This window comes from Cyclopterus lumpus, chromosome 4 (genome assembly GCF_009769545.1).
Source record: "Cyclopterus lumpus isolate fCycLum1 chromosome 4, fCycLum1.pri, whole genome shotgun sequence".
Taxonomy (NCBI): Eukaryota; Metazoa; Chordata; class Actinopteri; order Perciformes; family Cyclopteridae; genus Cyclopterus; species Cyclopterus lumpus.
The window spans coordinates 24,603,990-24,630,125 of NC_046969.1; the positions used below are offsets into that span (position 1 = coordinate 24,603,990).

General features: G+C 45.7%; 4 protein-coding genes across 7 annotated transcripts; 2 read left to right on the forward strand and 2 right to left on the reverse strand.

Moving 5' to 3' along the window:
- Positions 1 to 2,225: 2,225 nt before the first annotated feature.
- On the reverse strand, positions 2,226 to 9,846 carry aasdh (aminoadipate-semialdehyde dehydrogenase). The gene is made up of 14 exons (XM_034531340.1): positions 9,391 to 9,846; positions 8,855 to 8,975; positions 7,882 to 8,141; positions 7,613 to 7,805; positions 6,616 to 6,857; positions 6,407 to 6,513; positions 5,814 to 5,986; positions 5,471 to 5,741; positions 4,884 to 4,978; positions 4,218 to 4,803; positions 3,954 to 4,117; positions 3,748 to 3,873; positions 3,535 to 3,666; positions 2,226 to 2,723 (listed from the first exon to the last, which is right to left on the reverse strand). Exons 1-14 carry the CDS (start codon positions 9,624 to 9,626, stop codon positions 2,328 to 2,330), a joined length of 3,102 nt encoding a protein of 1,033 aa, XP_034387231.1. The 5' UTR covers positions 9,627 to 9,846; the 3' UTR covers positions 2,226 to 2,327.
- Positions 9,828 to 16,983, forward strand: si:dkeyp-117h8.4 (uncharacterized protein LOC572032 homolog). 4 transcript variants are annotated; one of them, XM_034531342.1, is made up of 10 exons: positions 9,828 to 10,195; positions 10,282 to 10,345; positions 11,420 to 11,475; positions 11,907 to 11,940; positions 12,042 to 12,064; positions 12,154 to 12,229; positions 12,984 to 15,060; positions 15,832 to 15,963; positions 16,670 to 16,768; positions 16,868 to 16,983. In XM_034531342.1, exons 1-8 carry the CDS (start codon positions 10,109 to 10,111, stop codon positions 15,842 to 15,844), a joined length of 2,430 nt encoding a protein of 809 aa, XP_034387233.1. In that variant the 5' UTR covers positions 9,828 to 10,108; the 3' UTR covers positions 15,845 to 15,963; positions 16,670 to 16,768; positions 16,868 to 16,983. The 4 variants fall into 4 exon arrangements, with proteins under 4 accessions (XP_034387233.1, XP_034387234.1, XP_034387236.1 ...); XM_034531343.1 differs by lacking the exon at positions 16,868 to 16,983 and having other exon boundaries at positions 12,984 to 13,465; positions 13,565 to 15,060; positions 16,670 to 16,774; XM_034531345.1 differs by lacking the exon at positions 16,868 to 16,983 and having other exon boundaries at positions 12,984 to 13,432; positions 13,664 to 15,060; positions 16,670 to 16,774.
- ppat (phosphoribosyl pyrophosphate amidotransferase) lies at positions 16,191 to 26,093 on the reverse strand. Its single transcript, XM_034531347.1, has 11 exons — positions 25,480 to 26,093; positions 20,876 to 20,942; positions 19,744 to 19,950; positions 19,118 to 19,230; positions 18,878 to 19,023; positions 18,702 to 18,774; positions 18,457 to 18,608; positions 18,241 to 18,368; positions 17,926 to 18,147; positions 17,263 to 17,383; positions 16,191 to 17,178 (listed from the first exon to the last, which is right to left on the reverse strand). Exons 1-11 carry the CDS (start codon positions 25,605 to 25,607, stop codon positions 17,012 to 17,014), a joined length of 1,524 nt encoding a protein of 507 aa, XP_034387238.1. The 5' UTR covers positions 25,608 to 26,093; the 3' UTR covers positions 16,191 to 17,011.
- On the forward strand, positions 19,144 to 25,158 carry LOC117729933. The gene is made up of 7 exons (XM_034531346.1): positions 19,144 to 19,248; positions 21,048 to 21,811; positions 22,039 to 22,506; positions 22,609 to 22,668; positions 23,022 to 23,657; positions 24,099 to 24,188; positions 24,512 to 25,158. The coding sequence occupies exons 2-7, from the start codon at positions 21,451 to 21,453 to the stop codon at positions 24,784 to 24,786; spliced, it is 1,890 nt and encodes a 629-aa protein (XP_034387237.1). The 5' UTR covers positions 19,144 to 19,248; positions 21,048 to 21,450; the 3' UTR covers positions 24,787 to 25,158.
- Positions 26,094 to 26,136: the final 43 nt, after the last annotated feature.

Sequence of the window (26,136 nt, forward strand, 5' to 3'; positions counted from 1 at the left end):
GTATTACTTATGGGAGGCAGTGGAGTTTATGTCAAACCGAGGATGGATTACTGAACTGGGCCCAGGGTCTGGGACCCCCCCTCCCCCTGGCCTTCACCTACTAAATGTGAATTATGGAGACACTTAGCAACCAGGGAGACTCAAAACGACAAAGATGCAAAAGACCACCACAAAGACAACAAAACTAGAGAGGAAACTGCTTCTAGATGAACACAGACTCACAAAGGCCTACGAAAAAAGGGCAAAACAGCCACAAAGAAACGCACAACTACTACAAAGAGACACAGAAAGGACACAAAGAGACGCACGACGACTACAAAGAGACACAGAAAGGACACAAAGAGACACAGAAAGGACACAAAGAGATGCACGATGACTACAAAGAGACACAGAAAGGACACAAAGAGACGCACGACGACTACAAAGAGACACAGAAAGGACACAAAGAGACACAGAAAGGACACAAAGAGACACAGAAAGGACACAAAGAGATGCACGATGACTACAAAGAGACACAGAAAGGACACAAAGAGATGCACGATGACTACAAAGAGACACAGAAAAGACACAAAGAGACGCACGACGACTACAAAGAGACACAGAAAGGACACAAAGAGACACAGAAAGGACACAAAGAGATGCACGATGACTACAAAGAGACACAGAAAAGACACAAAGAGACGCACAACGACTACAAAGAGACACAGAAAGGACACAAAGAGACACAGAAAGGACACAAAGAGACACAGAAAAGACACAAAGAGACGCACGACGACTACAAAGTGACTTAAATCAACACAAAACAGCCACGAAGAGACACAGAATGAACACAGATGCAAGAAAGAAGCTCACGACTATTAAAAGGGACAAAACAGCCACAAAGAGACACAAAACAGCCACAAATACTCAACTTCACCACAGAGATGCGAAACAGCCACAAACAGCTACAAAACGGCTACAAAGAGACAAAACAGCCACAAAGACTCAACATCACCACACAGAGATGCGAAACAGCTACAAAGAGACTCCTGACAATGAAAAGAGGCGAAACGGCTACAAAGAGACACACAACTACTCCTACGAGGCTGCCATCGACTGGAACAAGGGGAACATGAAGTGTGTGTCCTCTAGAGGTCTTTAACTTTGTGTCCCGGGGGCCCGTTTCAGAATCAGTCCACCGGTCAAGTCGATGCCGTTTCTGGCCTCCGAGCCTCGTATGTCACGTTAAAAATAAATGAGCCGTTTATTTGTCCTTATTTTGTACTCGTACTCTTAAAACTAAAACGTAAGCATAGCAAGTCTCACCGTCTCCGTGACGACCGTCCCAAGAGGCCGTTGTAAATCTGTCATGAACCACACGGCGGGTGCACCTGAACACAGCACTGAAGCCCACAAAGTGTTTTACGGGGCATTCGCGGTGCAACGTACGCCGAGCCCGTCCTCCCCGTGACACACCGGTGTGTGTAGGCCTTCACCTCCTCTGTGAAAGGAGGAGGAGGAGGAGGAGGAGGAGGAGGAGATCTGTACCTCCGTATGAAGTCACAAGCTTCCGTCAGAAAGAGTCACGTTTGTCTTTTTTTGTTTTTATAACGTTGCTCGTGCACAATAGTGTCGTGAGCGCAGTGTTATTACGTGTAATGAGAAAATCAAATGTTTGGTATTATTTGCACTTTTGTTTTTTTTTTGTCCCCACAGAGAAAATTCTTTAAAAAAAATTTCAAAAAAAAGGGACAAAAAAATGTTATGAATAATGTAAATAAAATACTGATGTCTAAACTGAGGAACTCATTCATTTTCTTTACCCTTCTGAAATATGATTACGGTATATTTATATTATAAGAGCACCCTCTGACACAGATATAAAAGTCATGAATCTGTCACAAAAAGTCTGATATTTTTCTTTACATGTATTAATATTATTATTATTATTATACACCCAAAGATAAAATAAAACAAGAAAAAAAAGAAATTACCAAATGTTTATTTATATATATACATATTCTCATTCCATTATCGAAACCGCTTATCCTATTTAGGGTCGTGGGTATTGGTATATATATATATATATATATATATATATATATATATATATATATATATATACACACACACACACATATCCATACAAACATGTGTGAACGAACGTATATATAATATATATATATTATATATAAAAATAAAAAGAGCATAAATAATAATAATAATGCAATTCATTTATATAGCGCTTTTTAAGGTACTCAAAGACACTTTACATAACATACTTAAAACATGCTAAAAGCTCTACAATAAAAACTAAAATTACAATAAAAACAAAACAAAAATACATCTCATGCTCCTTCTTTGACGGTCAGATTCAAACAATACACAAAGTCGTTTCGGCACCCGACGACGAGCGAGCGTCCGTGCACCGCCGGGGACGAGAACAGCTCCCCCGGCAGCCGGAGCGAGGCCAGCACGCGTCCGTCTCGCCCGTCCAGGACCGCCACGGTGCCGTCCGTGGAGGCCAGGGCCACCAGGGTGCCCCCCCGGCCCACCACGGAGCCGTCCACCACGCAGGGACTGGAGTACACCTTCCCCGAGGTCTGGAAGGCCCAAAGCGGAGAGCCGTCGGCGAGGCTCATGCAGTGCAGGCGGCCGTCGTGCGACCCGCACAGCACCCTCTGCTGGTCCGGGGTGACCCGCGGGGACGAGAAGACGGGCCCTTTGGTAAGAAACTGCCAAACCTGCAGACACAAATACAGGTTTTATGCTCAATTTGCAATCATTAAAAAAAGGGACAGTTCATCAATCTAACGTTAGATAACTGGGTGACGATTTCATTTTTTTTCCAATGCTGCAGCTCACACCAAAACAATCTCGATTTTTGGGGTGAACTCTTTTAACCTTTTTAAACTCCACGCCACCCAATCGCCCACTCGTAGCCCACTCGGCAGATTTCCAGGAACTAGTGACCCGTAGCTCGGTGCTTTCAGAAAATGCCAAATAGCAAAAAGCAAGAGGACTCCACACAGATTCTAAATATCTTTTCCAAATCCTTCTGCACCAAAGCATCACCGAGATATGAGCCAAAGAACATGAACCGATTTAGCGCTTACAGTCACAAATGTTGCTCATTTTTGGCTTTAAAAAGAAAAATGAAAAAAACCAACAACAACAAATCCTATATTTGGATGTATTGAATACCATAAGAAATATACAAGTTAAATATATGGTTTTCTGTGCATCCTTCTAAGAGATAATCATCCTAAAAGTGCTTTTTTTTCCTAGGTGAACCTGGAAATTCAACTTTTGCTTGTCTTTCATCTTTATTTACTCTTAACCAGTAACGCATATAATAATATTTACACATCCAAACAAAAGCACACATGGGTTGCCTTTATTATAACACCAACATTATTCAAATAGCCTTTGTGGTTGCAGAGATACACCCTTTTTAGTTTGGGTATGTTATTCCGAGCAGAAACCTAGAACATTGGGGCTTTAAAAGGTTAAAGATGTGTGGCCCGTGGACACGTATGTTCGAGCCCCTCTCACCGGCGCCCCCGCGTCGCTGAAGCAGCAGATGTTTCCGTCCACCGAGCCGATCGCCACCCGACCGGAGGAGGCGTCGGGCGAGGAGAAGAACGGGACGCCTCGACGGTGCGACCACAGGACGTCGCCGTTGTCCTGGGAAACGAAAAGAAAAGCGTCTCAAAACTGCCTGCCGGTGTACAAAAGCCGTAGTTTGATTTGTTTTTGTTTACTCACAGGGTTGAGACAGACTAAATGACCTCCCAGTGACGCGGCGTACAGCCGTCTGAGTGACGGGTGGAGGCACGGCGAGGAGAACACGGCTCCGCCCCCACAGTGACGCCTCCAAACACACCGCTCGCCCTAAAAGAACACAAACATTTGCCTTTTTAAATAAGTTTGCCCCCCCCCTGGCGTGTCACATTTAAAAAAAGGCGTCCCACCTCGGGGTCCAGGGCGTAGACATGCCCGTCGTGTGAGCCCACCATCACCAGACCCGTGAGGGGGTCCACGGCGGGACGGCTCTTCACGGCGTCTCCCGTCTGGAAAGTCCACCGCGTCTTCCCGGACGCGGCGCACAGGAAGTACACACAGCCGTCGTAGCAACCTGGAAACATCCAAATATATATATATATATATAAATAAATATCCCCAAAAGGAAAACAACCCAGCCGGATATTTCTTCACGGAGTATTCGGAGAGCTGACCTATGACCACGAGGCTCCCGCAGCGAGAGATGGCGGCCGAGGCCTCGATTCGGTCCCCGAGGACCCGCTCCCACAGGAGGCTCCCGGCGGCCAGGTCTAAAGCCTGGATCCTGTGAGAGTGGGAGCCGATGAACACCGTCGTTCTGCCGCCGTCCGACTCCGGATCAGTTCCGGGGCGCGCCAGGAGCACCGGGGAGGCGTCCACGCACCGGCCCGTGTCCGAGGACCAGCTCAGCTCGAGGCCCAGGCGTGAACGCGGGTCTCCGTCTCCGATCGCCTCACCTGCCGGTCTCGTGTCTTTAACGGCGGATGTGCGTTCTCTCTTCGGGGGCACCGCGGAGGGTTCGTCGGCGTGGCGTTTCTCGTTCTCCGGCGCCGCCGTCAGCGCCGCTCTCTCGACGTGGCGGAGGACGTCCGAGAAGGTCCCGTCGAGTATGACCTCCAAGAGCTCCGGCGAGGTCGCGGCGCCGGCGCCGGCGGCGAGGATCTCCTCGTGCAGGTGCAGCGCCTTCAGAGAGTCTCCTCCACTCGACAGGAAGTTGGACGCCTCGTCGACGGCCGCGTCCTCGGGCAGAGCGAGCGCTTCCTGTCGGGAGGGGGGCATAAATATTACGAGTGTTTTGAATGTTGAATTATGTGGAGAAAGAAGAGGAAAACTGTCCCGACCTGCCACAAGGAGCGCAGGGTCGGCTTCAGTTTGGTGAACTCTGAGCGCCTCCGTCTCTGGTGCGTCTTCATCAGGGCCTCCATGTCCACTTTACCTGCCACGGAACAAACGGAAGAATAACTACAATTATATAAAAATACTAATATCTTTGACGTTTAATCATTCTTTATCATCTTTTTTTTTTTAAATTCTATTCTATTTAATTTGTTTTATTTATGAGTCGTAATATTATGATTATTTATTTAGTATTATTTTATTCATTGTACTTTATTTTTTATTATATAAATATATTTATCAGGATTAATAATATTACATTTTATTATTAATTAGTATTATTTAATTGTGCTTTCTTTTAAAGAATATATAATTTCACGTTACATTATTATGTATTATTATGTAATTATAATAATTATTATTATTACATTATTGTTCATTATATAAATATCATACATATTACTATTATTCTCATTTTAATATTATCACAAAATATATTCCTCAAATAATTAATGAATAAATTTTTCATAAACCCTCTCCGAGACTAGAGGGGTATAAAGATTGGGGAGAGATATACAACATGGCGGCTCACCATGAGGAGTCAGGCTCAAGGCCTGGACCAGCACCAGCGTGTCGGGGACGCTGTGAGCCGGCAGCAGCAGCGACAGCCGGTTCAGGATGAGTCGCCTCAGTTCTCCGTCGGCAGGCGGGGGGAGGACCCCCCCACGCTCCGTCTGCTCAGGTGCGAGAGGAGACGGCGGCCTCTGGCCTCCGGATGCGGACGCCACGACGAAGGCGACTAGCCGGGAGCCCCCGTGCAGACCCACCACGCAGACCTCCACCTCAGGCAGACTGGATATGAGCTGCAGGAGAGGAACCATTAAAAACCTCGAACACTCTTCCTTCCAGGACCCTGTTGAAGGGGGCGTCCTTACCTGCTGCACGCCGTCCAGGTGGACCCGCTTCCCGTGGCGCTTCACCAGCCGGTCTCTCCGCCCCAGGAGGAACATCTGGGCGCCCCGGACCTCCACCCAGTCTCCGGTGGCTCTCATCGTCCCGGCGACCGCCTCCTCCTCGTCGTCCAGGAGACACACTCGGTCCTCTCCGCCTGCAGCGGGCGTCACACGGAAACATGGCCAAAAGGTGTGTGTGTGCGTGTGCGTGTGTGTACAAATTACTTATTTATTAAACCCCGACTGTTTGATTACTTATTTATTATCCTTGTTGTTGTTTTTTTTTACTGATGCCTTTTCTTGTTGCAACACTGCAAACGTTATAAGGACAATTTAAATGTATCTTAATCTACTTTAGTGGATACATAAATATAAATAATAGGTTAAATAAAGAATTAAAACTGTTTTACTCTTTATACATAATATTATGGCACTGTAAAATGTTTGTTATTTAATCTGGATTGTGCAGATTCCACGTGGTAGTGTGTGTGTGTGTGTGTGTGTGTGTGGTGTGTGTGTGTGTGTGTGTGTGTGTGTGTGTGTGTGTGTGTGTGTGTCAGTGAGATCCTCCTCACCTATGAACACCTGCCCCTCCCCCTCGGTGACGATGCGGCCGCCTTCGTCCCTCACTTCCACCGCCGTGTCCATCAGAGGAGTCCCGAGGGGCACGGAGGCCGGCGAGCTGAAAGGCACCGGGTGTTAACGCCATTAAGGGGGTGGAAAGGGGGCGTGGCTTCAAAGGCTGGTTTCAAGGAGGGGATGGGGGGTGGGGGGGGGGACTCACGCGTCGCCGGCCTGCAGCGCGGACTCCGGTATCTCGTGGGCGGAGGCCCAGCAGGACACCTCGGTGATGCCGTACACGTTGTAGATGTGGGTGCGGTTGTCCTCGTGCCTCCAGCTCCGCAGCACGGCCGGCGAGGGGCAGGCCTCTCCGCCCAGAGCCAGGAGGCGCAGCGAGGAGCCGGAGGACAGCACTTCCTGTCGCAGGGCGCGCCGGCCGAAGCGGCCGAGCAGCGTCGGCGTGACCTGAAAACGTTTAAAGCAATGACACTCCATTATTACTAGAAAGGAGCGTTATTATTACTTTATTAGTCTTTTTTTGCTTAGTTTTTTCTTTACTATTTTACATAATATGATCTGGATGCGTGAATGCATATATACATATTTGTGTTCATACATGTTTATGTATATGTATATATATATATATATATATATATATATATATATATATATATATATATATACACACATACATACACAATATAATATAGTCTATATATAAATATTATATATATATATATTATATATATAATATAATATAATAAATAAATATATATATATACATACATACAATATAATCTATATACAAATATAACACATATATATATATATATATATATATATATGGATATATTTACTTTAGGTGGTTTTAAAAAGACATTGAAAGAGTTGGAGGAAGGTTCATCTGGTTGTAGATGTTTTTTTGCACCTGTGTGAACTGGGATGTGATGACTTGAGTCTTAGTTTTGGTTTTACTCATTTTTTTTATTGTCTGTCACTGTTTTATGTTGTATTTCTGAAACTTTGTTAAATGTGCTTTTGCTGTCTTGGCCAGGACACATTTTTTATCTCAATGAGGCTTTTCCTGGTTAAATAAATTGAAATAAATAAAATAAATACATCTTGTTCTTGTTTTATTTATTTTTTTGTTTGTATCACTGGGTGTAAAATAATAATGATATTAATAAATGTAAAGAAAGATGTCTAAAAAATACACTCGCCTGCAGGACGCTCGTCTTGTTGTCCGTGAACAGCAGCCGGGACAGTCGGCCGGGGCTCCTCTTGACCGCCGTCGGGACGACGAGGAGCTGAGCCCCGGACGACAAGGCCAGGAACACGTCCACCACCGAGGGGTCAAAGGTCAAGGGCGAGGCGAGGAGGACCACGTCGCCCGCGCTCATCTGGAACAACGACCTGAGCCCACGACCGGTTGGAATAAAACGCACATCGACAACGGCAACGTGTCTCAGACGGAGACGCCGGCGCTCACCTCAGGTGCAGGATGTTGGGGAGGATGCAGCCGTGCGGCACCCTCACGATCTTCGGGAGCCCGGTCGTTCCGGACGTGTGCAGCACGTACGCCAGGTCTCCGGGCACGGCCCCCTTCGACCCCGCGGCCGCCGGGTGGCGCCGGAGACCGGCTCCGCCCGCCGGCCCCCGCGCCGCCAGCCGCACCACGGTCAGTCTGAACTTCGGCAGCGACGCCTGAACCTCCACCGACGCGTGTTCGCCGACGGCGGCCTGGAAGCGCTGGAGGGAGGAGAGAGAAAAACCACCTTCACGCAAACGGATAGATTACATATTTCTACCAGCGGGGCCATGAATGTTATTTGAACTATTGTTACTTTTACAATGTGCGTATTTATTAAACCCTTTTTACCGACGCCTCTTCTCGTTGCACACTGGATTATTGTACGTTTAAAAAAGGGCCATTTGAATGTATTCTTAATCTGCTTTAGTGGATACATGAATATGAATAATAGATTCAAGAAGTAATTAAAAACGTATTTACTCTGCCGCATGAATTTATTACATATTTAAATAAACTCAGATCTTTGTTTGTTTTTTTATATACACCATCACATGTTTTCATGTTTTGTGTTCTTTTGTGTATGTAAAATAATAATAATAATAAAACAGAATAATTATTATAATGTAAACAATAATAATAATAAAAGATTAAAGCTGAAATACTGTGGGTATAATATTACTCCAAAGTAAAATGATAGGAATTCAATTTATTTCATATTTCTATTTAATAATTTACTTATTATTCTTATATCCAGACGCAGTGAGTTCCACCGTTTGTGGGAATAATAATAATAATAATAGAGATAAAGATAGCCAGTTTAATGTTTTAATCTGTGGAGTAACGTGATCCATTTCCCTTGTTTTAAAGATTATTATTGGGCATTTGCATAATAAATCCAGATGATCAGCATTGTTGTGTATTAAACGTGAACCTGCAGCACGTCGGTCTTCACGGCGCAGTACTCGAGGCCGCACCGGTTCAGGACTCTGGCAGTCAGGAGTCCTGGAGCTTCTGGGTCCAGAGGGACGTAGGCAGCGGGGGTCTGCAGGATGCTGGACACCAACACCCACGTTTATCATCTTCACACTCATTTGATACAACAGGTCTATTAATATTGTGCTTAAAAACATTTAAGATAAGAGGATATTAGGTCTATAAAAACATTTGTTTAAGTTATTTTATATTCCCACAATATAAGATAAAAATATAGAAAAATAAGGTATTAAATGCATAGAAAAAACAAAAAGATAAAAGCATACAAGATAAGAAAAAACATTATAGAAAAGAAGGTATTAAATGTATTAAAAAAATATAAGAGGGTATAATAATGAAGGCGTGGACCACCAACCAAACACTTTAAACCTAATTTAAAAGCTGGCGAAGAAAAAAATATATGTTTTTAGTCTGATACTGATGCTGTGTTTTGACATGGAGGGTAAACAACAACAACAACAAAAGTGAACGCACCCCAGGATCCAGACCGGTATGAACAGATCATCGGAGCAGTACAGCCCCATCACTCCGGTATTAGGGGAGCAGTTCCGCCGCAGAACACCAGCCAGCTCACCGGCCAGCTCCACCAGGTCTCGGTACCGGAGCAGGGACACCGGGCTCCCGGACCCGGCGTCATATTTCACAGCTGTTCTGTCCGCGTGCAGCGAGGCGGCGGCGGCGACGAGCTCCTGCAGCGTCCGAGCCGCCATGCTGACGATGAGACGTTCAAGGAACACCCGCTCATTCTATGTTAGTGTCGCATCTGTACAACAACAACAACTAATTTACGAGACGTTCAATTCAGACGAGTTGGGTTTTGATACGGATGGGAGAGGCGGAAACGTGCGACTGTTGTTGTCGCGTGAATATGACGTCAACGCTGATGGCTATTTCAAACGCCGGCGGGAAGATCTGACTTATCGTGATGGATCATAACAAAACAACACTATAAAAGAACAAAAAACACTTTGACATGCCAACAATACCCCTCCGCCATGTTACTAATTACACATGTGGGACATATTTGAAGAAAAACCCCCATCGTAGGGTTATTTCGACTTTATAACCATAATTTCCGAGCGACAGTGAAGGCCACCCTGACCAATCACCGGAGAGGAGGAACAGTTTGAAACCAAAGAGGGCCGTTTGTCTCCCGTCGGGTCGCCTGCTTCTTCTCCATTAACCCGCTTTTATGAGCAATATGGACGATTTATTTAAGGCACAACTGTCTGCCAATGGCTCCAACTTCAAAGGCTCCCTGGAGCGGATCATAGAGAAGGTGGGACGACGAGGAGTCCGTTTAAAACGAGCCGTAAATAAGATGTCTGCTGCCTAAACTTGACTTCCGTGTTTGTTTTTCAACAGTATTCAAAGCTTCAGTACCAGGATGGGGGGGTGGAGGTGGACCTGGGCAGCACAACACCCCAAAGTAAGTATGTGTAGTAGTGGCAGGAGGATATTTATATATATATATATATATATTTTAAAACATTGCCCTATTAGCGCAGAAGGACCCACGGTGACACACGTCCTTTTAAATGTTCTGGAAAGTTCCTTTTACAGCTCTAACCTTGATTTTAACTCGTGGAGTCACCTGAGTGACACCCACTGAACATCTTGGTGGGTCATGTGACAGGTCACGTGACTGTGTTGTCCCCATGGCAACATTTCCAAGATGTCTGCTCCCGGTTGCGAGAGATCTGACACAAGTAGCTTGTTTTTCATTTAAGAATTATAATGCTTACATAACTTTATTGTATGTGAACACATTTCTTGAACAAACTGATGTAAAACAAATCAGATAAATATCGTTGTGACACATCGGGGAATTTAACCTAAAAATGTCACGAAAAAAACATATACATATATATCTGTGCAGTTTTAAGATCAACTATATTATTTCAAATTATGGCATAGAAAACATTTGAATGGAGCAATAATGTAGAGAAATAAAAACAGACTTTGATGTCACTTTGTTTGCATTTATGCAATATTTTCTTACTGATACCGGCTGTAATATAAGCTAGTTTAAATGATAATAATAATACTAATAATACATTTTATATAGCTCTTTTCTAGGTTTTCAAAGACGCTTTTATATAGAAATATAATAAATAAATGATCAATGTGTGAGCATATTTTCAAATCTATTGTCTTTTTTTATTTGTATTGGTGCTGAAATAATAATTTGATCCATTGATTATTCAATCAACAGTATATTATTTAACACTTTTAATAATTGATTTATTTGGTAGCTATTATGTTGTGTATATAATGCCATTAAAATATAATATTTTTCACTTCATTTGTCACTTTATGTGGACAAATTTCACCTTTTTTCCGACATTTTTATTTAAAATTATCATTCAAGACATTTGATTGATTAATCAACAAAACAATTATATTAAAATAAAGTTTTTATTTTTGCATTCACTAACCAGTCAGGGATCTATTTGGTCTCACTGTGCATCTTTTCTCCCTTTACTCTTTTTTTATGATGAAGTACTTGAACGCTACATGAATTCGTGTAGAGCCGAGATCAGCAAGCTGGAATCAAAGGTTTGAACACACAACATTTATTCACCCTAAACTCGCACAAATACACACATTTTTTGTTGTTGTATTTCTCAATTCACAGCGAGGTTAAGTTTTAAAAAGAAAATAAATATGGCGCCTGTCTGTCTGTTAAATAAACAAATAAATTAGCTCTTTTTTTTTATTCTTCAGAAATAAATTGTTTAATTGTGAAATTTTTCAACAAATCACAGACTGACACATTTTACTCGTTATGTCGGTTTACCGTCCGTCAGAAATATCCAATATCGATTTTAAACGTTGATTATTGAAAGTTGTGAATCGATTTCTAATCTTAAAGATGAGTCTCAGATCTTATATTACTGATATAGATGTTTTATGGACTGCGAGTCCTCAATGAATTTAGACATTTTAATGGAATATCGATTTTAATGGAACACTTGTCGCCTCCTCAGAGCCTGACAGATTTAAGAGAGGAATCAATAGGAGGTAAGCATCCAGAACAACATGCAATACTGTCAATACACAGGGATAATAAATCGTATACTTATTACATTAATCACGATTCCTTTTGACGTTTCTTCCCCCAGCGGACGTTACGAGAGACTCTCAGGTAAATAAATGCACGGTGTGTATTTTCAACAGCTGTGCCTTGAATATCCAGTGTTTCTTGAACTCACCACGGTGTCATTCACCCAACAGCTGGACTTCACGTATGAAGATGGCGTCGCCGATGAGACTCGTGTCTCCAGCACCCAGCTGTCTGCGCAGGACGACGGTAATTATATAATAATTATTATTATTATTATCGTAATAGTAATAATGATAATAATAGTAATAATGAATATAGTAATAATAATAGTAATAAGGATAATAATAGTTATCGTAATAATAATGGTAATACTAATACTAGCAATAATAATAATAATAGTAATAATAATAATAATTATCATAATAATAATAATAATTATCGTAATATTATTATTAATAATAATAGTCATAATGATCATAATAATAATTATCGTAATAATATTATTAAGAATAATAGTAAGAATAATCATCGTAAAAATAATAGTAAGAATAATAGTCATAATAATAGTAGTAATATTAATAATAACATTAATAGTAATAATAATTATAGTAATAATAATTATAGTAATAGTAAGAGCACAAATGCAACAGGCACACTTCATCACATCGAGGCTAGAAATGTGTTTGTCAAAAGCAAACCAGGAAGTACGGCGTCAAACGTAGTTCAGTTTAGTTCTCTGTTCTAGTGCCGTAAAGACTTAAATATGAACGTCTCTTCCGTTACTGAAGATTCACAGTTATTTAGATTTCTCATCATTGCAGCTTGATTGCTGTGCATTGAACTTGTCTGTCTTGTAAGAGCTACAGAACCTGGATTTTGTTATTAATTAACTATTTATACCTAGATGTCAAAACTGATCTGAAAGAATCTACAGAGAGAGAAGGTTGTAAAAGTATGGCATTTTAAAATGGAAAATGTGACCTTCTTTTGCGTCCTACAGGGATGTCTACGAACGACTCCACCGGCCTGACCGCGAGCTCACCGGACGAGAGTTCGAGGAACACTTCTGCCACGGAGGTCCAGCCCGAGGACCGAGACGAGGAGCTGGAAATGAGCCTGAGGAGTCGCGGCAGCTCCCTGTTGGAGCTTTACCCCGACATGATCGGCCGGATAGGCAGGGCGTGGCGGCGGCAGCACGTGTCCGAGGCCGCGGGCTCGGTGCTGAGGAGGTACCGCAGGTGGCGGCAGCAGTCGGGCCGAGGCAGTCTGGGCAACACCTTCGTCATCGCGCTGAGACGCGCCGGAAGATACCCCGAAAACGACACCAGTCAGACGCCGCCACCGGAGGAGGAGGAGGAGGCGGAGGCGGAGGCGGAGGAGTCCAGAAACAGCCCCAAGAAGAGGCAGTTCATCGGGGATGAGACCAACGCTCGGTCGCCCTTGAGGAGGGTGAACAATGTGCAACAGCAGTCTCCTAGGAGGGTGAACAGTGTGCAACAGCAGTCTCCTTGGAGGGTGAACAATGTGCAACAGCAGTCTCCTTGGAGGGTGAACAATGTGCAACAGCAGTCTCCTAAGATGGTGAACAGTGTGCAACAGCAGTCTCCTTGGAGGGTGAACAGTGTGCAACAGCAGTCTCCTAAGATGGTGAACAGTGTGCAACAGCAGTCTCCTAAGATGGTGAACAATGTGCAACAGCAGTCTCCTAGGAGGGTGAACAGTGTGCAACAGCAGTCTCCTTGGAGGGTGAACAATGTGCAACAGCAGTCTCCTTGGAGGGTGAACAGTGTGCAACAGCAGTCTCCTTGGAGGGTGAACAGTGTGCAACAGCAGTCTCCTAGGAGGGTGAACAATGTGCAACAGCAGTCTCCTAGGAGGGTGAACAATGTGCAACAGCAGTCTCCTTGGAGGGTGAACAGTGTGCAACAGCAGTCTCCTAGGAGGGTGAACAATGTGCAACAGCAGTCTCCTTGGAGGGTGAACAATGTGCAACAGCAGTCTCCTTGGAGGGTGCGTAGGGAGCAGCACCAGCCGGTCCTCGTGATGGACTTCTCTGGCCCCTCCGAGACCTTTATGCCAAGCGAGAGCTCACTGAACGAGACCTTCAGTGTGTCCGAAGAGTCCCGGCTGGGAGACCGGCCTTCCGCGTGCACCGCCAGTCCCTCGCGACCTTACCGCCCCGCTACCGAAGCGCCCACCCACCCGTCTTTCAGCTCCAGGAGGCTCTCGCTTGCACACTCGCTGCAGGCGGATCTCTACCCCACCGCATATGCATCGGAAAACGGCGAAGAGAGACAGGACGTCTACGGCTCGCCGGTGAAGCAGAGTCCCTCGCATGCGAGGAGGAGGATGATGATGGAGACCAGCATCGGTAGATCTCCTCAGGGCTACCCCAGAAGCCCAAAAACCTATTCTGGGGAAAGCTTTTCCAGAGAGCCTTCGAGGCCCAGATTAATCTCCACCCCTCCGCACAAGCCGGATGTACCGCTGAGGATGCTCCACCCTCAAGACACCCATCACTCCCTCCACCCACAGCTGCATTCGCCCCAGTTGGCGGCAGCAGCAGCAGCAGGTCGCCGCCACGGGCTCCGGCGGCACCTTTCCTTCGACTCCTCCCTGCCGGCGATCCGCGTCTCCGACTCCCCGAAGAAGCTCGACGAGGACTTCCTGAAGCTCTACCACAAGTTTGTGTGCCAGAACAAATCGTCCTTCTTCAACAGGCACCCCTGCCGCCTCTGTGCCAGAAGCTCCGAGGCCAGCAGAGGCCCCTCCTCCTTGTCCCTGGCGGCTCTCGCCCTGTCGCCCCACCGCTCCCTCCTGAGGAAACGCCACAGGGAGCTGGACCGGGACGGCCACCCCCGGTCCAAACGCTACCGGGACGAGCGCTGCCCGTCCTCCCCCGGCTCCCAACGCCACGGGAAGGAGATGCTGAGGCGCCGCTTCTCTACGTCCGAATGCGGCGTCTCCTTTAGCGCCAGGAAGCCCGCCGTGTTTCAGCGGCGCGCGGCGGATGCACGTGAGGAGGCACTGGACGGGTCGGCGCGGCCACGTGTCTGCAGCCGATCTCTCTGGGATGGGTGAGCCGCCTCTTTGAAACGTGGCTTTAAACTCCAGGAGTTTTTATTCGTGTCCCGTCCGCTGTTTGAATTAAATAAATACTTATTTTTGTGTATTAGTTGCTCGCCTCAAGTTTCCTTGAGTCCTTGAATTCCAGGTCTCATTGATCCATCGTACGCTGACCACGAGCATCTTGACTAACGCCGTATGAATATTTAAAGGGACAGTGTGTCGGATTTAGTGGCACCCGGCGGTGCAGATTGCAACTGACTGAATAAACCCCCCCCCGCTCACACCCCTCTTTCCAAGACCACCGATCGGTAACACCGCTGTCAAAGCTCAGAGCTCTTCCATACCATAATAATACGATACTTTAGGAGCAACAGAAGTCTTTTTTTCCCCCCGACTCAATTGATTTAATAGACAGTCTTGGAAATCACTGGATTTGTCATTTAAAAAATAAATACATTTAATTTTGAATGACTTCATTAATGGACTCCTTGACTCAGAACTACGGTGGCCTGCAGGGAACCGAACATTTAAAAAGGGCTTGTTTGGTTTGACCCTACCGGGCCACCGTAGATACTACCCTCTGTAGATATGAAGCGCTCATTCTCAGCTAATTAGATGCTGATGGAAAACATCGTTATGAATGTTTATTTCCTCTAAATGCCACACTGGTCCTTTAAGAATTCAGTCTGGAGAGGAACGGAGTTACATAAGGTTGTTTTGGGGGGGGTGAAGTATTCCTTTTAATCACATTAATGTCCTTATTGTGCTTCGTTCAACAGGAAGTTCATTTGAGAGCGGACGCTTCTCCCCCAGGTGATTTATAATGAATCGTGATGATGTGCAGTTTGTTTTCTGACCACCGAACATTAATGTTTTTCTGAAAATGGTGAAGAAAGAGTTTTTAATCCACGGTGAGAAGTTTCTTCTCTTCGTGGTCGTTTTGTTTTCTATCCAAATTTGTGTTTCAGTTTGGATGTTTTTTAATCTTTTGATATAATTGTGGTTTCGTTCTCTAGCTTTAAACCTTTTTATATAATACATAATTATCTAAGTACATACAGCCTCATGAATTTTTTTATATATGTTTATAATAAAAAGTCAGAATGAAGTTTGAGAAAAAAGAGATCAAGTACTTGTTGTGTGCAGTTATTCTGTTTATTATTCAACATTTCCGGTATATAATCATGCATGTTTTAAAGATACAAAAAAAAAAAAAAGAGCCTAATGGTTCATTTTTAGGTCAAAAAGGTAGAAAAAAAAAGGAAAAACGTGATAAAAAGGAAAATATAGACAACTCAACTTTTTGGTCACGAGCCTTGTGCGCTTTTCTGACACAGTAAACAAACATCTAAAAGCTTGAAATGTGAAAACAATACATGCAAGTAACCCTAAAAATAAACTGAACCAAAAAGCATCAGGTGTGGTGAGACGTGTGCACCTGTGATCACAGCTGTGACATCAGGACAGAGTAAACGGACTAACACTGGATGTTGTGAAAATTAACTTAAAGGGACAGTACCGATATTCTGAAGTGTGATTGTGAGCTTCCTCCTAAAAGAATCTCTCAGTTTACGCCAACGCTATATTTATATTTATAATATCTTCTTCTCTTCACAGTGATGCTTTCTGCAGACACTCCAGACTCCATTCATAAAACACCGATTTAAAACAGGTGCATTCATCAGTTCCCGTCAGAAAGGTGTGTCCGACACCAAGGTAAAGAGATATTAATTAATTAAATATATTTATTTATTTTAAACAAAGAAATGAAACTCACAACCTTCACTCCTAAACATCTCCACTGCCCCTTTGAAGTGAAAAGACCCCCCGTGGAGCGAGCGTACGCTCTCTGCAGTAATGAACACGTCTCTTTAGTGGCCGGATTCAAACGCCCCGACCGCTTCTTTCCCGGTCTGCGTGGAACCCTTCATCGCCGTGACGATGGGCGGGTCCTCGCCGTTACCACTCCAGCTCCACCGGGTACTTCCCAGTCAGGCAGGCGGTGCAGTGGCCCACCCTCTTGCTGCCGGAGCCGATGACCTCGTCCTTCTGCCGGAGGGAGGCGATGCCCTCCTGGACGGCGGACACCAGGCCCTCCACGGTCAGATACTTCACGCTGGCTGCACCTGCGCGGCAGATTCATGCGTTTAAATTATTAGTATTAATAATAATTATTGAGCCGGTACCCTAGTGGATGCTCGTGCACTTACCGATGTATCCGGCGATGTCCTGAAACTCCGGCTTGTTGGCGATGAGCTCCTCCTTGGTGGGAATGTTGATGCCCATGTAGCACGGGAATCGGATCGGCGGGGAGGCGACCCTGATGTGCACCTGCAGGGGAGAACGGGTCAGAAGGGGTTTTTCTGGTTGGTCACAAAATACTGATTTTAAATTGAAATAAAAATGCTGCTTAAAAGGAAGTGAAACAAATGGCGATGGAGCCTAAAGCCCACGAAGGAGAATATGTATTAAAGTGTTTGTGTTCATTATTCTGGAAGATATCAGAACCTCCAGACTGCACAAAAAAAAAAAAACTCTTAAAAAGTAGAAACCCTAAAATAAAAAGAATTGACCGGGATTTATTTCGCTCATATTTTTTCACGAGGCGAAATAAAAGATTTAAGACTTTTTCTAAAGCACACAAATGGCTTTTTTTCCTTCTCCTTTTGGTAAAATTCTTTGTTAGTCGGCTCTTTTCCTAAAATAATAATATTAAAATCATCTTGAAAAAAAACATTTAATATTTCAGGCTCATGGCTACAGGTCACCGGTTGTTATATTAGACAAAAACATGAAAATTAGCAAAAAGTAAACTTTGTCTCGGGAACCGAAAAGATCTCTCGTCGGGTCGAATCTTCACTTGGTCAACGCACCTCGGTCGCGCCGGCTTCCTTCAGCAGCTTTATGATGGGGGAGATGGTGTTGCCCCTGACGATGGAGTCGTCGACCAGCACCACGCGTTTCCCGGCGAAGTTGTCCGTCAAGGCCCCGAACTTCTTGGCCACTCCCAGCTGCCTCAGGCGGGTGTTTGGCTGAATGAAGGTTCTCCCGACGTAGCGGTTCTTACACAGAACCTCGATGTACGGCAGCCCGGACTGCGAGAGAGAGAGGAGAGAGGGTTGGGGGTGTGAGGCCCATCAGGTGGTCGACGTGTGCCGGCAGGTTTCTTTGGATCTGGGTGGACTGACCTGCTGGGCGTAGCCCAGTGCGGCGGGCGTCGCCGACTCCGGCACGGTGCTGACCACGTCGGCGTCCGTCGGAGCCTCGATGGCCAACTGCCGGCCACAGCGCTGCCTCACCGTGTAGACCATCTGGCCTGCAGGGGGTTTCATCTCATCTGTTGTACCACTGCCTTTTTTTTCTTTTTAAAAAGGTTAAATTATTATTATTAATTAGTTCCAAACCTTCAAAAATAGAGTCCGGTCGGGCGAAGTAGACGTATTCGAAGATGCAGAAGGCCGGCAGGTCTCCTTCGGGCCGCGGCACGACGCTCAGAGACTTGACGCCGTGCTGCGATATCTGGACTATCTCTCCCGGCAAGACCTCTCTGTAGTACCTGAGAACCAGGAAGGACATGGGAGCGGCCCACATCAGTACCCACAATGCAACGCTCACAATGCAGAAGATATCGCTCATGTGGTTTACTGACTTGGCACCGATGGACTGGAAGCTGCAGGACTCCGATGACACAACCCACCCCTCAGTGTCCTCCTCTCCGGCTCCTGACCCCCCCCCCCAAAAAAAACAACAACAACGTTAATCCTCCAACAGAGGGGGCGGGGGGGATCTTTCAAGGACAAACGGGTCTTCGATGTGGCCGAATACCTGAACTGTGCATCTTGGAGACGGGGACCACGCGTCCGATGCAGAGGGGCCGGTTCCCGTACGGGTCCCGCACGGCGTAGATGACGTCTTTGAACATCACCAGCAGCGAGTACGACGTCGGCGTCTCGCTCATCAGGTTTTTTATTCTACAATGTATATAAAAAAAAAAAAATGTAAACAGCGTGAAATAAAACACAATAAACACATTCTATGAATGCAAAGTCAGATCACGACACGGACCTGGCCACCCAGTCCGGTGCGTCCCGCTCCTCCATCGGTGGAGTCAGCGCCAGCAGCTGGGTGATGAGCTCGCTGTCGGAGCTGGTGGAGAGGCCCACGCCGTGGCGCATGACCTGCGGAACACGTTCACGGTGATTGAGCCACAATATAGAGAAAGAAAAAGTGTCATTTCACGCACGCTAATGTGCATTTCCGGACATACGTTTTATTCTGTATTTTGTCGTCACAACAACAGTCCGGATGCGACGAATTAGCATTAGCACTAAGCTAATTTAATAGTGTAACGGCGGTCATGAGCGGTAATTTAAAACCAGTGAAGTCCGGCTAAATGTTTAAGTAACACAGTTTGTAATGTTCTCCTACTGTAGCATGAGAGCATGGGGGAATCAGCACGCTACATAGTTAGCACTAGCTAACTAGCACGCTAACTAGCTAAGGGGCTAAAAAGGTTATTTTTTTTACGTTCAAGGCATTTTCTCTTATTTAATTTCCAGGGTTTGAGGCACTTCAGTCAACACGTTGGGGGTTCAGTTAGTCTTTGAAGGAATGAAGTTATCACCAACACAAAGACCGGATATTAAATCCACGTTTACGCACACGGCGTAGCGCAGGAAGAGCGCCCTCACCCTCTTGCGCAGGGCGGCGGCGTTGACCAGCTCGCCGTTGTGTGCCACGGCGATCTGGCCGTGCAGCGTGTCCACCACGAAGGGCTGGCAGTTCTGCAGCTCCGAGATGCCGGTGGTGGAGTAGCGCGTGTGACAGATGCCGAGGTTTCCGTAGCGCAGCTTCAGAAGAGCCTCGGGCGCGAACGCCGTGCTCACCAATCCCATTCCCTAAAAAAAAAATATATATATAGATATATACATTATAATAAATTAGATTTCAGTGGCACAATCTGCAAAAATTGACAAACATGTTGAATTTAGGCTACACAGCAACCCGATGCGCTTATATATTCTATTTTGATAGTTATTCACTCTTGTATTTAATTACACGTCAACACAATATTTAAAAAAAACTTTATGCATTAAAGAAATCCTACTTCTAATGCGTTACGTCGTGTTTATAACATTGCATTCTCGTGTATTCGTAATGCATTATAACAATAACCACATACATTTAAAGCATTTTATTATGACAGATGGTCAAGAATCATATTTCTTTATAATTTCTATATTTTTATTTAATGACCACTTTGAGTAACCTATAATCACATTATAATGATTATAATGCATTAGAACTATGATAATTATAATACACTATGATCATTGCAAAACAATGACAATTATAAAACATATAAAAAGACAACTTCACCTTAAAAGTAAAGATTAAAAAAAGATGACATGCTTTTGTTATGAAGCATGTTTGAATACTTATGAGGTCTTGTAACCATAAATCGTACAGTTCCAGCTTATAAAACATATACTTGTTTTAAAGTGTCGTTATCTGCTTGTTATTTACCATATGCGTTATATATTATTATGTTTATGTTTTTTATTGTATGTCTAGTTCCTCGTATGTCAAACGTACCTGGCAAATAAACACTTCTGATTATAAATTGGCTTATAATACATTATAAGCCTCCATAACTAATATAGAAGAGTCAGAGGGGGAAACCAGAATATCTGGAGCAAACCAGCACAGCTGGAAGGACCCATGATGGGAATATAGGTCAGTGTGTGAGTGCCTGTTCAAATCTTTCCCTGCATTTGAACTAAGCTTCAGTCCAACTGTGCAACAGGGAGCGCTCCCAGTTACCTTGTGGGCCGCGTACGTGGGCGGGGTGGCTCCGTTACTGGTGACGATGCCGGCACTCTCCTGACCCCTGAGTAGACGGAAAAACAACAACAACAACAAAATCACATACCAGTTAAATGTTATGTGAATGTAAAGCGAGTGATTTTTTATTTTTTTTTCCTCTCTCTGCAAGAGCAAACGTGAATTGTGTGAACTGGATTTGAGCCCCGAAAGGAGATCTGAACTGGTTTGGAGCAGGAATGAGGAGCCGAGAGGAAGAAAAACCCACAACAACAAAAAGCAGAAAAGCTGCTTCTCTGCCGCTGAGCTCCCAGACACGGAGAGTCGCCTCCGCTGCAGCTCTCAGCCAAATACCAAGCTGCTTCTCGGATTACCGCTGGTCCCGCCCCCTCGGCACACAGCTTAAGCCAGTGGTGAGGCTGCTATTCAGCATGGAGGCGTTGCTTTCAGGCTTAGCCGCCTGGTTGCCTAGGGAACCGGGCGGCAGAGACAGAGGGGATTGGGGAGAAGGAGAAGAGAAAAAAAAATAAAAAAAAAGGAAAAAATAAAAAGCGTTTCCAGGTCAGCTCAGAAACATGGAGAGAGGAGCAAAGAGACAAAGAGGAGGTGATAGTGCGGCGGCCGGGGGAAGAGGCTCGGCGGGGAGGCAGTGGGGGGAGGCGGAGGTGCTGGCTCTGGTGTCGGCGTGGGACGAGGCGGGAGCCTCAGCAGACAGCAGAGCCACGTACGAGTCGATCTCAGAGCGGCTGAGGAGGCTCAGCGTGCTGCGCGGCTGGTGGGAGTGTCAGGCCAAGTGCAGGAGCCTGGGCCTCCAGAGCAGGAAGCCAGACCACGGAAAAGGAGCGGACGGGAGGAGGCCGCTGGAGGAGGAGGAGGACGAGGAGGAGGACGAGGAGGTGGAGGATATTCAAAGGGGGGGCTACACAACGCAGGAAGGTAAAGTCAGACACATTTTAGTAGACGGTCGAACTGCTTTTAGCCTCAAAACTGAAACTTTTTGTCCGCTCAACAATCTGAACTGAGAACAAAACATCGTGTTGCTTATTTCATAGATTTTTTAAAAACTTGTTTATAAAATGTTAGAAGACGAGGAGGGTTCCAGACAAAGACCCCAAAGCTCCAACTTGTTTCCCCCCCCCCCACACACACACACACACACACAGGTATGAAGGGTCTGCTCCACCGGGCTCTCCCTTACGCCGCCGCCGTGGCCGAAGAGGGCGGCCGCCACTGGACGGACGACGAGGTGCGGGCGCTGCTGTGCGTCTGGGCGGACCGCCGCGTCCGCGAGCGCCTGAAGTGCACGCTGCGCAACAAGTCCATCTTCCAGGAGATGGCGCGGCAGATGCAGAGGACCTTCGGGGTGGTGCGCAACTGGAAACAGTGTCGGACCAAGTACAAGAACTTGAAGTACGACTACAAGACCGCCAAGAGCGCTCACGGCGGGGCGAGCGCGAGCGCCGGGGGCCCCGGGAAGTACATGAAGTTCTTCGACGAGGTGGAGGCCATTCTGCTGGACCGGGGGCTGGAGAACGGGACCACGGAGATGCAGAAGAGGCTCTACGACGGGGAAGCGGGGAGGCTGGAGACGCCGGCCTCGGAAAGCGAGGTCGTCATCGAAATCGACGACGGTGAGTTTTCAGGTTCTCGCTCATCGTTTCAGGGAGAAAAAAAAAAATATATATATATAATAATAAAGAAGCATTAAAATTTCTCTGTTTTTTAATCTTCAGACGACAACAGTGATGACTGCGATATGGACGGAGACGGGGAAGCAAAATGGAGGGGAACAGGTACGCTGCATGCCCCCCCACCCCAAGCAAGGGACTGACTTTATAGTCGCTTAACCTCTTTTTGTAGTTTTATTGTGTCTCTCTGTGGAGGTTTTTAATAGTTTTGTGTCTTTGTGCTCATTTGGCATCCCTTTGTAGTTTTCGGTCTCTGTGGGTCATCAGTTTGCATCATGTTGTAGTCACGTGTCTCTTTGAAGTCCTTTAGTAGTTGTTGTGTGGCCCTTTTGTAGTCATTTTGCATATTCGTGTGGGTCCTGATACTTTGGGCCCCTGGGCCGGGCCCCGGTGGACCCCGTTTACAGCTCATGAATCTCTTCTCGTCTTAATCTGATCTTTCTTTCTCTTTCCTCCAGAGGCCCATCTCACGCTCGCGGACCCCTCCGGCTCGGAGCAGTTCCACGTGGTCACGGTGTCGGACACGGGCCGGAACTGGAGCGACCAGGAGGTGCGGGCGCTGATCCAGGTCTGGTCCGACGAGTGCGTGTGCCGGCAGCTGGAGAGCTCGACCAGGAAGCGGGACATCTTCGTCCAGATCTCCAACCGGCTGATGCAGCAGGGCATCGAACGCGACTGGAAGCAGTGCCACACCAAGTACAAGAACCTCAAGTACCTCTACCGGTCCCTGCAGCGGGGGAAGGGCGGCGACGAAGCCGCCGGCGCCGACCCGAGGCGCATCATGAGGTTCTACGACGAGGTGGACGCCGTCATGAACCGCGCCGCCAACGGCTCGCCGTGCGACGCGGAGTCGGGGAGACTCACGATGTCGGAGGAGAACGACCACGATCGGAGGAACGCGGAGAGATCGGTGGGCGGAGCCACAGTGGGCGGAGCCACGGTGGGCGGAGCCACGGTGGGCGGAGCCACAGTGGAGCGAACTTGTTTTCCCGATTCCGTCTTTTCCATGAGCCTCGACGTCACGCCCAACGACGGAGAGCCGAGGCCGCGCCCGGTCCTGGAGCTTCGCTTGGAGCGACAGCACAGATCAACGAGTGAGTCCAACGTGGTTATTTAATTTGGTTGATGTATATTATTTATTTTTATATTTATTATATTATTTAGCTTCGTTTGGACTTCATACGTCGCTCGCGCTCCGTCATGAACTCACATAAACCAAATTTAAATGTTTAATTCCGTTGATCTCCCAAACTTTCACCAATCTGGTTTAAAAAAATAATTAAAAAGGTGAATTAGTAAAAAAAATTTAACTGATCTAGATCTACATAAAACTTCCCAAATTTATTACATACATAAAGACAAGTATTCTTTACAATACAATACATTACAAGTTTTCCTAATTGTGATGATTAAAATATGCAAATGAGGCATTATCTTACTAATTTTAATACACTGTATTTTTATTATAATAACATGTATTTTTTTTTTATGCATGTACTGGTAGGGGAGTAGAACGTTTGATAATGAAAAAAAAGAGCGTTTGTCTGCAGGCTCGTCTGAACCTGCGGTGAAGAGAGAGGAAACCCACCCGGCGACCAGGAGAATGAAGAGAGCTGCAGACCGAGGTCAGAAGGTCAAATCGCTTTGCGTCACATGACGTCGAGACTTTTCCTCAATGGCGAGTCCCGTGATGGTCGCCTCGTAATTAGATCACGTCTTTATAAAAAAAAGGGTGCGATTGTCTCCGGCTAACTAACTAACTAACTAGAGGTGCGACTCATTAGAAGAGAAAAGGAAACTCTGATAAATGTGTATTTTTAGAACGTAAATTAATTGTTGTATGATGATTTTAATGTTTGTAAAGTGTCTGAGAATTTTGAGAAGCACTATATGAATAAAACGTATTATTATTATTATTAATTAGATTTATCCCCCCCTCCCCATCCAGACCTCACGCTCCAGACGCCCGCAAAAAAGATGGACGCCGGCTTCAAAGAAGAGGAGCCGGACCACATCCCGATAATGAGGATCAATTCAGTCCGATCGATCGCCTCGGCAACGCCGGCCCCGGAGAGAGAGGTAACTCCTATTGATCCCACAGGGATTAAAAGAAGAACTACCCAAAGTACTCTGAAGGGAAATATCAAAAAGGAAAGACGTGATGTCGTGAACTCACATTATAGATCGTGTTCCTGCCTTTTAAAAGCCGATCAATCGGTTTGAGAATTGATCCACTAATCGTTTTAAATGTAGAAGGAAGAAAGAGAAAAGAAAAAAAAACATCTCGCGCGCGATAATTTTATGCTTTTCTTCAGTCGCGTACGATAATAAATTTTGAATTTGCCTTTTGGATTATCGGTTGATATAAATGTAATTTAAAATCGATAATTATTAATTCAGCGGAAGATTGACAAATAAAATAAATGTTATTTAAACTTATTCCATATTCCACATATGTATTTCTACACTGTGGTACTGCTCCTTTTAGCTTTTTTAAGTTAGTCATATTGTTGACTCCATAAATCAGAAAATACTGTCAAGAGACATGAAAAACAACATTTCTCCATGTTTTTAGTCCTAAAATGTTGTATAAAATTCACCACTTCATCACTCACATTAAGAGGAGTTATTGTGTTACAAGTTTGTATGTTTAAATATGCAAATGAGGTGTTATGTAATGGTAACTGTTGGTGAATTTAGGAGAAATCTTTAGATGCAAACAGACAAAAGTAGTAAAATAAATGTTTACTTTCCTCTCGTGTGAAAGAAGACGAGTTATGGAAGATAAATAGACATATAAATATAAATAGACAAACATGTGGCCACTCCCCGGTCCTTTGCTCTTTGCACACACACACACGCACACACACACACACACACACACACACGCACACACACACACACACCCCAACTCACCTGTGCTGCAACGCCACGAGACCCAGCGTCAAGACCTGCGCGACCTCCAGCTGCGTGGGCCACTCTCCCGCAGCCACGCACCCGAACACCCCGCACTCCTCCCCGATGCCGGACGCCTCAAACTCCATCCAGACCCCCGCTCTGTGTCCGGAGCACGCGCTCGTGCGTGTGTGTGCGTGCGTGTGTACCTGACGCTGCTGACCAAGCACGTGCACACACAAAAAAAAAAGCGTGGATAAAATAATAAAGAGTTTTAATCGACACAACGGAAGACACGCGCAGCTGCAGCTGACATCACGTGCACTTAATCCCCCCCCCCCCCACTCTACAAAAAACACCCCAGAACGGCGACGCCAACACCCCACGTGGTGTTTTCACGATGAGGAGTTCAATCTGTATCTGATTGATCGATCCGGTCCAGGTGGTTCTCTCTTGATCACCTTTTATATTTGTTGTTTTTAAATCGATAACTTCTTCCGGTCACGAGAAGACAAAATAAAACCCGAAGGTTTTAGTTTAGTGGACAAACTCCGGGAAAAAGTTCTTCCTCCTCGCAAATATTTGGAGTTGAAGCATCTTTTCCACGCCCCCTCTTGCCACCACGTGGGCGACCGACGCGCCGCTGCGATTGGTTGCCCCGAGTGAGCTCCCTGCGCT